Source organism: Hylobates moloch, unplaced genomic scaffold, assembly GCF_009828535.3.
Source record: "Hylobates moloch isolate HMO894 unplaced genomic scaffold, HMol_V3 SCAFFOLD_1, whole genome shotgun sequence".
In the NCBI taxonomy this organism is placed as follows: Eukaryota; Metazoa; Chordata; class Mammalia; order Primates; family Hylobatidae; genus Hylobates; species Hylobates moloch.
The window spans coordinates 8,172,887-8,185,359 of NW_026652276.1; the positions used below are offsets into that span (position 1 = coordinate 8,172,887).

General features: G+C 36.1%; 1 protein-coding gene across 5 annotated transcripts in view; it reads left to right on the top strand.

The window, feature by feature from the left end:
- The window catches only part of USP40 (ubiquitin specific peptidase 40), a 96,641-nt gene that overhangs the window by 21,891 nt on the left and 62,277 nt on the right, over window positions 1–12,473 (top strand). For 4 of the 5 annotated variants that reach the window (XM_032753736.2, XM_032753739.2, XM_032753740.2 and 1 more), the window contains exons 9-11: window positions 1,949–2,044; window positions 3,544–3,651; window positions 9,360–9,660. In XM_032753736.2, the coding sequence (XP_032609627.1) occupies window positions 1,949–2,044; window positions 3,544–3,651; window positions 9,360–9,660 (505 nt within the window). The remainder of the gene's footprint in view (window positions 1–1,948; window positions 2,045–3,543; window positions 3,652–9,359; window positions 9,661–12,473) is intronic. The other variant, XM_058437060.1, reaches the window with a different exon arrangement.

Here is a 12,473-nt window from a genome sequence, read left to right on the forward strand (position 1 = left end):
AACACATTTTCATGCTGGAAGGGTGGCCACCGCGACTCCGCGGAGGGTGCCCTATGTCTGTCTCCATCTGGCTGTTCATTTATATCCTTTATAATAAAGTGTAGTATAAGTTCCTGAGTTCTTGCTGATGTTCCAGAAAATTATGAACCTGAGTTGGGGTGATGGGAACCCTAAAATTTGTAATCAGCCAGGCAGAAGTGTGAGTACCCCAGGGATCCCGTATGTGGTTGGTGTTTGAAGTAGGGGACAGTCTTACGGGACTGAGTCCTCAACTTATGGAGTCTGTGCTATCACCAGATAGTGTCAGAATTGAATACAATTGTGTGACACCTAGTTGATGTCAGAGAATTGGAGAATTGATTGTTGTTTGAAAGACCAGTCCCTCGACTCCCTCCTTTGGGTAGGCCTAGGATTTCTCTCCCCAACTCTGTCCTGTATGGGCATCACAATGGAAGTTCAGTGTCAGCAAGATCGGTGTCTTAGTCCATTCAGGTTCAGGCTGCTCTATCACAACACTTAGACTGGGTAATTTGTAAACAACAAAAATTTATTGCTCACAGTTCTGGAGGTTGGGAAGTCAAGATTAAGGCACCAGCAGATTCTGTGTCTGTGAGGACTTGCCCTGCTTCATAGATGACACTTTCTTGCTGTGTCCTCACATGGCAGAAAGGACACACAAAACTCCTTCAGACCTTTTTTATAAAGGCACTACTCCCATTCAGGAGGGCTCATCTTTTGTGACCTAATTATCTCCTGAAGACCCCACCTCTTAATACTATTGCATTGGTGATTAGGTTTCAGCGTATGAATTTTGGGGGAACCTAACTACTCTGGCCATAGCAGTTACAGAGCTGGAGGCCTCATCTCTGGATTTCTTCCCCACATTCCCATTTCACTTTTTGACCTCAGAAGAGTTTTCCCTGATGTTCTTGCAAGCTCATGATGTGTTTAAGATGTTTTTATTTGTTTTGATTTTACTTTATCTAGCATTTTTAGTAATTTTGTAGCAGGATGGTTGTATCTGGCCTGCCATATTTTTCCATCACTTGTTGTTATTTATTTTTGGCTTGCATTGTTTAGGACTATCTGTATTTCTGGTTTTAAGTCCATTTAAAATATTTCTGCAAGATGGCATGTATGGAAATAAAAGGCAATGAAAATAACTTACCAGGGGAATTTTGACATGTTCCCCAATACCTTCATAAAATGGGGTGAAAACTTGGATGATCAGGAAATAGAAAGGAGTATTTAAGCTGAGCCTGGCCTGCAAAGATGAGTAGAATTTCCTTAGATCAACACAAGTGAGTGAGACCATACGGGATGAAGACCAGAAAATACTTTGAACTGAATTTTAATGAAAACTCAACATATCAAATTATGTAAAATGTAGCTAAAGTAGTGCTAAGCTGGAAAATATTGGAACCCACTGCATGTATTGTGCTAGAAGCTTTACTTGTTTCATATTCCCAATTTACAACTAAAGCCGGAGAGATGAAGTAAATTGTCCAGGATTGCTCAACCAGGAGCTGGAATTCAAAGCCAAGTCTGCCTGATTCCAAGCATATGCAGATTATTGTGATGTTTTTACCACTGTTTCATCATCTTGAAACCTTTTTTTTTTTTTTTTTTTTTGGACAAGGTCTTGCTCTGTGTCACCCATGCTGGAGTGCAGTGGCGCAGTCACGGCTCACTGCAGCCTCGACCTCCTGGGCTCAAGCAATCCTCCCGCCTCAACCTCCTGGCTAATTTTTTTTATTTTTTTGTAGAGTGTCGTGGTCTCTCTGTGTTAACCAAGCTGGTCTTGAACTCCCGGGCTCAAGCAGTCCCTCTGCCTCAGCCTCCCAAATTGCTGGGATTACAGGTGTGAGCTACTGTGCCTGGCCAACATTCCTATTTTGTTACTTTTTAAGGGGTTAGTGATAGAAACTCATACTGTTTTCCTTCCTAGGAGGCAAAAAGTAAGCCAGATGTGAATCTGAAAGATCTCCAGAGTGACGAAGAGATTGATCATCCACTGATGATTCTAAAAGCAATCTTATTAGAGGTATAGTATGTGTGTGTATGTATTTGTATGTATGGTGTGTATTGTGTGTATGTGTGCATGTGTGTATATATGTAAGAATATATGCGGTTTAGTTGCTAGATGTGATATTATTACCATTCATAGTCTTTTTCCTTAAGGACATTCTCTGTATCTATATTTTAATGATTTTTGTGGGGATTTTCTGGTTATGAATGAAATACATATTCATGGTAGAAAATTCAAGAAAAAAACAGAAAATATATAAAAAAGATGAAAAGTATAAATAGGCCACATACTGACAGTTATTGTTAACACTTTGATATATAGTCTTTGCATTCTGTTTTCTTTATGTTTATATACATATATTGGAATTGGGTTATGACTTTTTTGGCTATTATTGTCATTTTAAACCAAATTGAGCTTTACTAAATGCTGTTTTACAATTTATTGCATTTCCATATTATCCGTTTAATGTCTATGTGACCTGAAAGTATGTCCCCTTTTTCATTCCTAGCACTCACTGATAATATCTCAAGTAGATGGCTTTTAAAGTTTGTTTAATATGCTGTTTTAAAGATGTGAGGTCTTCTTTCATTTATTCATTCATCCTTAATAAATGATTTGTTATACTTCCTGCTAGGGACCTGGGCCGAGTACTTTAATTATATTGATCTATGACTACTGTATGAATTTGCTAGGGCTGCCATGACAAAATGCCACAGACTGCATGGCTTAGATGATAGAAATGTATTTTCTGACAGTTTTGAAGGCTGAAAGTCCAAGATGAAGGTGTTGGCCGTTTTGGTTTCTTCTGAGGCCTCTCTCCTTGGCTTGCAGATGACCGTCTTCTGGTGTCCTCACATGGTGTTTCTTCTGTGTGTGTGCTTCCCTGGTGTTACTTTGTCCAAACTTCGTCTTCTTATGATAATGCCAGTCAGATTTACTTAGGCCCTACTCTAAAATGGAAAACAGCCTCGTTTTACCTTAATCACCTCTTTAAAGGTCCAATCTCCAAATGTGGTCACATTCTGAAATATTGTAGGTTAAGAATTCAACATGTGAATTTTGGGGAGATACAATTCAGTCTGTCACCGCTACATCTCACCCCCTTTTAGAACTTGTTTGTACTTCAAAACATTTAGATAAGACATTAATCATCTTTGTTTTGCACTTACGTATTTCTTCCAAAATTTTTGTTTAATATCAGTAATTTACACATTTAAGTGGAAAATTCCTTTTTAATGTTGGGAATTTACCAAACCTTGGGCTACTTTTGATATTGCTCTTCAAATGATTAAACTGTGGCACATGGAAAATGGCAAAAATCCAAGTTTTCTCAACTGAGGCTTAACTAGTTTTTAAAAAACTTTTTATAATAAAATAATTATGATGGAATCAACTTACGTGTTTGCTGTTCTAGGCATATTTAATTAGTTATAATCCTGTTGGTCTCTTTGAATTTGTAAGTATGCAATTATTTCTCATCATATTTTCTTGAGTGACTGTGTTTCTTTCATAAGGAGGAGAATAATCTAATTCCTGTTGATCAGCTGGGCCAGAAACTCTTGAAAAAGATAGGAATATCTTGGAACAAGAAGTACAGAAAACAGCATGGACCACTGCGGAAGGTAATACATGGCATCGTTTTGGGAAGTCCTAGTCCCAAGAAATTTCATTATGATCCCAACAACATGAATTCCTTTGCAGAAGGATATTTAAAATCGGTGAAAATAAAATCATCATATTTGTATAATGGCTAGAATCCCACTAAGTTACTTATTAAGTCTTACTTACTGAATTATTTATCATAGAAACAAGAAGTAAGCAAAAATAGTGGGGAGTGACTCCTAAAAAATGTCAGAGTTCATACCCTAAAGCTTATCATTTTACTTAGAGAAATGTCTTCAGGTATTCACCCAGATTTCACTTGATTTTTTACATAAAATTCTAGTAAAGGAATTTGCCTTTTTATCAGTGGTATCAAATTTATTGGCATAAACTTGTTCAAAATATCTCATTATCCTTTTAGTGTCTGTAGAACCTGAAGATATGTTCCATTTTCATTTCTGATATTAATAATTTTTATTTTCTCACCTTTTTTCATCAGTGTTGCTTGGTGGTTATCAAGTTTTTTTTTTGGGTTTTTTTTTTGTTTTTTTTTTTTTTTTGAGTTGAGGTCCACTCTGTTGCTCAGGCTGGAGTGCAGCAGCACGATCTCAGCTCACTGTAACCTCCACCTCCCAGGCTCCAGTGATTCTCCTGCCTCAGCCTCCTGAGTAGCTGGGACTACAGGCATGTGACACCACACCTAGCTAATTTTTGTAGAGATGGGGTTTTGCCATGTCACCCAGGCTGGTCTCAAACTCCTGGACTCAAGTGATCCGCCTGGCCATGAAGTTAATTTTTTCCTTTTCAAGAAACCAACTTTTGCCTCAGATGTAATTTGATGCAATGCTATTGATTTTCTCTATTGATTTTCTATTTTCTATTTCATTGATATCTGTTCTTATTTTAAAGTATTTTCTTCTACTTCTTGGGACTTAATTTGATCATCTTTTTCTAGCTACTTGGGTTGGTAACTCAGTTTTTTTTTTAAACCTTCTAATACACACTTTTAAAGCTATAAATTTTCTTCCAAGCACTAGTTATATTCAACAAGTTATATTGTTGATTATAGTTATATTGTTGAATATAGTCAGACAGTTATATTCAACAAGCTTTCATTTTCATTCAGTTTGAAATATTTTCTAATTTCTCTTATTTTTTCTTTGGCTCTTGAGTTCTTTGGAGGTGTGTTGGTTAATTTCCAAATATTTAGGGGGTTTCTAGTTATCTTTTTGTTATGTCAGTAAATTGTTTCTAATTAATTTCATTGTACTTTGAGAACGTATTGTATATGAGTTCAGCTCTTTTGAATTTCTTAGGACTTGTTTTACGGTTCAGAGTGTTGTCTGTCCTGCTCAATGTTCTGTGTTCACTGAAGAAGTTGTTTTCTGCAGTTATTGGATGTAGCATTTCACAAGTGACAACTAGATCAAATTGATTGTGTTCTTTGTTTCTTCTCTATTCTTATTATGTATTTTTTTGCCTTTTCTATTAATTACTGAGGAATTTTTAAATCTCCCAACTATAATTGTGGATTTGTCTCATTTTTTAAAACCAAAGTTTTGACAGTTTTTGCTTCATATATCTTCTGGAAGCTTTATTATTACGTACATACACATTTAGGATTGTTATTGCCTCCTGGCGTGAAATGCTTGCCTTTTTTTGAGACAGAGTTTTGCTCTGTCACTCAGACTGAAGTGTAGGAGCACAGTCACAGTTCACTGCAGCCTTGACCTCCTGGGCCCACGTGATCCTCATAGCTCAACCTCCTGAGTAGTTGCAACCACAGGCACACCTGGCCACACTTGGCTATGTGTTCTTTTTTTTTTATTTTTCATTTTGTAGAGATGGTGTCTCCGTATGTTGCCCAGGCTGGTCTCGAACTTCTGGGCTCAAGAGATCCTCCCACCTTGGCCTCCCAAAGTGCTGGGATTACAGGCATGAGCCACCATGCCAGAAATGCTTGTCTTTATCTCTGCTAATATTCCTTGCCTTGAAATCCACCTTGTCTGGTATTAATGTAGCCATATAAGCTTTCTTATACATGTTTGTCTCAGTATGAAGTTGGATCTTGTTTATTTTGGAAAATTATGGTTTTTAAGGAATTTGTTCATTTATCTGAGGTATCAAATTTGTTGGCATAAAGTTGTTTAAAATCTCACCATATTATTCGTTTAATGTCTGTAGAATATGAACTTATGTTTCCTTTTTCATTTCTGATACTGATAATTTGTCTTTCTTTAGCTTTCTTTTTCATTGCTGGGGTTTATCAAGTTTATTAAACTTTTCAAGAAAACAACTTTGCCAGTGTTGATTTTCTCTGCTATTCTGTTTTCTGTCAGATGACAGAGAGTTTGACAGTCTCTTCCTTTTTATTAGAATGTTTAGTTATTTACATTAATGTAATTGATATGGCTGGGTTTGAATCTCCCATCTTGCTATTTGTTTTCTATTTCTCTTCTATTCTTTGTTATTTTCTTCTTCCTTTCCTGCCTTCTTTTGGATTAATTAATAAATTTTTAGTGTCCCATTTTTAGCTCTTCTGTTGGCTTTTTAATCTATTTAATTTCATCTAGCGATTACACTATATATAAATTAACATGATAAATTACAAATTAATATTATACCACTTTATGTATACTGTAAGATGCTTACAATAGTATAATTTCATTTTCCCATTCTTGCCTTCTTATATTTTACCATTACATATAATGTAAATTCCACCATACGTTACTACTTCTGCTTAAACACTTTAGTGACTTTTAAAGAAATTAAGGAAAGAATAGTGTTTTGTATTTATCTTTTCTGGAGTTTACTGCTCATTATTTATCCAGGTTTGCATTTAATATAATTTCCCTTCAACATAGAGAGTTTCCTGTAGCATTTCTTGAAGTTCAGAATTACAAGTGAAAAATGCTTTCAGATTTTGTCTGAAAATATTTATTTTACCTCCATTTTTTAGTGATATTTTTGATAGATATAAAGATATAGAATTATAAATTAATCATTTTTGTGTTTTTCTCAGTGTTTTAAAGAGGCCCATTGTGTTCTGGCTTCCAGTATGTTGGATGAGAAGCCAACTGTCATTTTTTATTTCATTCTCTTGAATGTAATGTTTCTTTTTCTTGGTCTGCTTTTAAGATTTTCTTTTTATCTTTGGTTTTCAGCAGTTTGACAATAATGTATTTAGGTATTGTGTTCCTTGTGTTTATTTACATTCTATTGCTAAGTATTTTTAATACCTGTGGTCCAAAGTCTTTTTTAAAATTTTGGAAAAATTTTGGCCATTATTTCTTCAATTTCTTTTTCTGCCTTATCTCTCTTTCTTTTTCTGGGGGATTGGTTCTAGAACCCCCAGTTGACACCCAAATCTGCAGATGCTCAAGTCTCTTTCATGAAATGGCATCGTATTTGCATATGGCCTCGTCACATCCTCCTCTATTCTTTAAACTATCACTAGATTGCGTATAATACCTAACATAGGCTGGACGTGGTGGCTCACACCTGTAATCCCAGCAAAAGGGAGGTCTAGGCAAGAGGATTGCTTGAGCCTAGGAGTTTAAGACCAGTCCTGGCAACATAGCAAGACCCCATCTGTACAAAGAATTTAAAAATTAGCTGGATGCGGTGGTGCCCACATGTAGTCCCAGCTATTTGGGAAGCTGGGGTGAGGGGATTGCTTAAGCCCAAGAGTCTGAGGCTTCAGTGAGCTATGATCATGCACTGCACTGCAGACTGGGCAACAGGATGAGACCCTGTCTCCAAAAGAAAAAAAAGGAAACAAAAAAACCTAATACAATGTAAATGCTATGTAAATAGTTGTTGTACTGTATTTTTAAGTTTTTATTATTTTTCACTATTATACTGTTATTTATTTTAATGTTTTTGATTTATGGTTGGTTGAATCTGTGGATTTGGAAACTGCAGATACTGAGGACCAACTGTATATATTCGAACATTTGATATTTCCTCTCAGGTCTTGGATGTTCTGGGGGCTTTTGTTTTGTTTCGTTTGAGACAGGGTCTCACTCTGTTGCCCAGGCTGAAGTGAAGTGGCACAATCTCAGCTTACTGCAATCTCTGCCTCCCAGGCTCAAGCAATCCTCCAGCCTCAGCCTCCTGAGTAGCTGAGATTACTGGCATGTTTCACCATACTCAGCTAATTTTTTGTATTTTTTTGTAGAGATGAGGGTTTTGCCATGTTGGCCAGACTGGTGTTTGTTCTTTAATTTTTTTCTTCTCCTACTTCAATTTGGACAATTTCCATTGATCTGTCCTCAGCTTTGCTAATTTTTTTCTTCCACTGAGCTACTCTTCTGTTAAGACCAACAAATAAGCTATACGTTTCAGATATTATACTTTTTAGTTGTAGTCTTTCCACTTAGTTCATATAAACAGCTATTATAATAGCTAGATTAATTCTGAATTTGATTCTGTTGACTCTTTTATTCTCTTTTGAATTGACTATTCCATCTCTTGATTATGAATAACATTGTCCTGTTTGTTTGCATGTCATATAATCTTTTCAATGTAAATTTTTATACTTTGGGTTCCTTTCTCTACAGTTGTTTTCCTTGTTTTGCCTAGAGTTTATCATTTTTATTAGGAAGATTAGTCTAAGAAAATTTCTTTGTCATTACTGGGACTAGACTGCACTGATGTTTGAGGCTTAAAAGAGTTAATTCTCAACTATCAAACAAAGAAAAACTTGGCTATATAGAAAGTTCATTACTTAAAAACCCAAAGAACAAAAAAAATGAAAAGAGAGTTCATTACTCAAAGCTTGCGAGTTGTTGATACTTTTTTGTACCTTAAACAAATTAGCTACAACGCTATTTTACCCTCTGTTCTCATACACAATGTTAACAATGTTGTCTTTGGGTTATGCCCTACACTCTTCTGTTTGTTGATAAAATTAATACTTTTGATTAGAGAGTTGACATTACCACAAATTACTTTCTTTCCAAGAGAAAAATTAGCAAATCACCTTTTCAGGGTGATTGATGAAGTACCCAAGTGTTAAATTTAACTCCCAAGTAATTTTCTATATAAAGTAAATTAGGCTGAGAGAAAAGAGACTCAAGGCCAGACAGAGGTTAAAGAGTGAGAGGATAAGGGCATAGGGGATGGGGAGGTAGAGATAGGCAATGGAGAAAGAGATTTTTTTCTTCTTAATCCTTTAGCAAGAACTTTGGGATTGTGACTTAACCCTTACTATGCTTTGATTTTCTGAGCTTGTCTGCCAGCTTTTAGAACAGACAACATTCACTTTAGTTTGGGTTAAAAGATAATTTAGGTTGATAATTACTACTTTATCCCAACAGAGTCTGTCTGGGTTTTCAAATTATATTTTATGGTGGTAGACTATGTGATTGCCTTTGTCTTGTGCCTTGTTTAGATTGCTTTTAAATATTTCAGAAGTGTTTGTTCTACCTAATCTGTTCCAGTTAAATACTTTTTTAAACAGCACTAGTGAGGTGTAATTAAAATGCTTTTTAGATTGTGGCATAGCGACTTCCTCCCTGGATGTCACTATCAGACTATTTAACAGAGCACTGTGGTTTTATTAAATGTTTTATTATACCTAGACGGATTTTCCCCCATAGCTGGCCAGGTCAGAAATAAAGATGAAGTTAAATGATCTAATCACAGAAAGGAAGAAAACATTTTTTAATCACATCTAATTTTTGTTTGAATAATTAACTTAGCATTTTTTTTTGTTTCTGTGTAGTTCTTACGGCTCCATTCACAGATATTTCTACTCAGTTCAGATGAAAGTGCAGTTCGTCTCTTGAAGAATGGTTCTCTCCAGGCTGAGTCTGATTTCCAAAGGAATGACCAGCAAATTTTCAAGATGCTTCCTCCAGAATCCCCAGGTTTAAACAATAGCATCTCCTGTCCCCACTGGTTTGATATAAATGATTCTAAAGTCCAGCCAATCAGGGAAAAGGATATTGAACAGCAATTTCAGGGTAAAGAAAGTGCCTACATGTTGTTTTATCGGAAATCGCAGTTGCAGAGACCCCCTGAAGGTATGGAAAGAAAAATGTTCCTATTTGTTTCAGTTAATGGCTTTAGAAGATAAACATGGAATGCTGTTTGAGTTTTTATTCTTTTAAAAAAAGGTTTACTCTTGGAACATTTTTAAATATTTTAAAGCTAACAAGAACTATATTATGCCAAATGAAATCTAACAATTTGTCATTTTATAAAGATTATATACTTCTCTTTAATTTTCTACCCTGTAATAATGTAAGATCATCATTACATTTTCAAAATAGGATTTCCTTGGATAGCATAAAACCTTCTTCTTGTGTTGGCAAACTTGAGTGCGATTGCCATGTGCTCAGACTTGGCTCTGTCATTCAGCCATATGTTGTTGCCTTTGAATTTTAAGTGGCCCTGGTCTTATTTTTATATCTTCTCCTTTATTTTCCTGATTCTTTTATATCTTCTCCTTTATTTTCTGCTTATTTATATCTTTTATTTCTATTATTTATCCTTTATTTATATCTTTTCATATCCTCTCCTTTATTTTCCTGTTTCTCAATAAGACTTTTTGTTTATTTATTCATTTACTTATTTTTAGAGATGCAGCTTCACTCTCTCGTCCAGGCTGGAGTGCAGTGGCATGATTGTTCACTGCAGCCTCTAATTCCTGGGCTCAAGTGATTCTCTTCCCTTTGTAGCTAGGCCTACAAGTACATGCTGCCACACCTGGCTAATTTTTTCATTTTTTTTAGAGACAGGGTCTCGCTGTGTTGCCCAGGTTGGTCTTGAACTCCTGGCCTCAGATGATGCTCACACCTCAGCCTCCCAGAAGTCCTGGTGTCATCGGTAGGGTGTCATGACTGCAAGTTGTCCAGGTTCTTGGCATTTCGAACAAAGAATTAGACAAAACGCCCAGCAAAGCAAAGAATGAAGCAACAAAAGACCAAAAGCAGAGATGTATTGAAAACAAAAGTATACTCCACAGGGTGGGAGCAGCCTGAGCAGCAGCTCAAGGGCCCAGATACAGAATCATCTCCGGTCCAAAGATCCCCTAAAAGTTTCCCATTGGCCACTTCATGCTCACCTCATGTAAATAAATTGGTAGCCCACAATCAGTCTGATTGGTTGCAGAAAGCAGCCAACCAGAGGCTGAAGTTACAAAGGTCACGCTCATGTGCAAACATCTGATTGGTTGCAGAAAGCAACCAATCAGAGGCTAGGGTGAAGTTACAAAGTTATACTTCTGTGCAAAGGAAGACATAGCCGGCAATCAGTCTGATTGGCTGCGGGCAACACCCATTCAGAGGCTGGAGTGAAGTTGCAAAGATGCAAACAAAGACCCTACCGGCAATCAGTCTGATTTATTGCTCAGTCTTATTTGTTGCCGACAGCAGCCATTCAGAGGCTGAAGTGGTTACAGAGTTGCACACGAAGACTCCACCCACAGTCTGATTTGTTGGGGTCAGCCAATTTCCTATGTGTGGGCAGAAAAGGTCAAAGGAAGGAGCCTCTGGTCCTTCTGTTACTTAGGCATGGAAAGTTAGGGTGTTCCTTTCAATTTAGTTCTAGGAAGTCAGCGTGAAACAGCCTCAGATTCCCTGTCTCCAGACCCTATTCTCCTGCCTCGCTGGGATTACAGGAATGAGGCCTAGTAAGATTTTTTGATCACTTCTCAAAGTCCGCTCAAAAGTTAAAAACTCTAATGAGAAAAGCTTTGTAGATGAGACATATCTATTATTAGAGATGAGAATATTGTTCTTAGAGAATGAGAATAGCCATCATTTTTATAAAGAATAAGAATAAAGCAGTTACTAATTTGCATGTGAATCCAAGGAAATTAACTTTCCAGATCTAAAAAGTTACATAACTATGCTGTTAATGAAAAAGCCTTTGTATTTTTCTGGGAGGAAAAAAAGATATGGAAATGGTTCTGGTAAAAATATTGTGTATCAGAATTCACAGTTATAGAAATACATATTATCAGAAAAAGAATATCTTCAAACGGAGTATTAGTCTTTTTCACAGAACTGAATTTTAGTGTGTACATAATTGGAATATATACTCAATGACAGTTTTCTTGTTAGCTTAGGAATTGAACAAAGATCCAACCAAAATCTAGATGTACTTTTTTGGGAATGAAGGGATAGAATTCATAAAATGATTCTAAAATTCACCTGGAGAAATAAAGTAATAACTGAAGGAGAGATGACTGAGGGAGAATTTACTGTATCAGCAAAAACATTTATAAAGTTATAGTAATGAAGACAGTGTAGTGCTAATGCAAAAAGGTAGACAGATCATTGAAAAAGAGCAGTAAACCCAGGAGTTGATCTAAGCATATTTGCATTTTAATCCATGGTAAGGTAGCTCTTCAGATATTTTGGGGAAGGAAGGGAGTGAATTACTAAATAAATACAACTGGGAAGTTGGTTATTTGCTAGGGAAATAACTAAGCCATTTTTTTTGGTTATACAAATCACTTAAATGAAATTATAGTTCCTTCAATATTTATGTAAAAAAGGAATCGTAAAATGTGTAAAATATAAATATTTTTTTTTTTTTTTTTTTACTTTTTTTTTATTTTATTTTATTATACTTTAGGGTTTTAGGGTACATGTGCACAATGTGCAGGTTTGTTACATATGTATCCATGTGCCATGTTGATTTCCTGCACCCATTAACTCGTCATTTAGCATTAGGTGTATCTCCTAATGCTGTCCCTCCCCCCTCCCCCCACCCCACAACAGTCCCCGGAATGTGATGTTCCCCTTCCTGTGTCCATGAGTTCTCATTGTTCAATTCCCACCTATGAGTGAGAACATGCGGTGTTTGGTTTTTTGTCCTTGCGATAGTT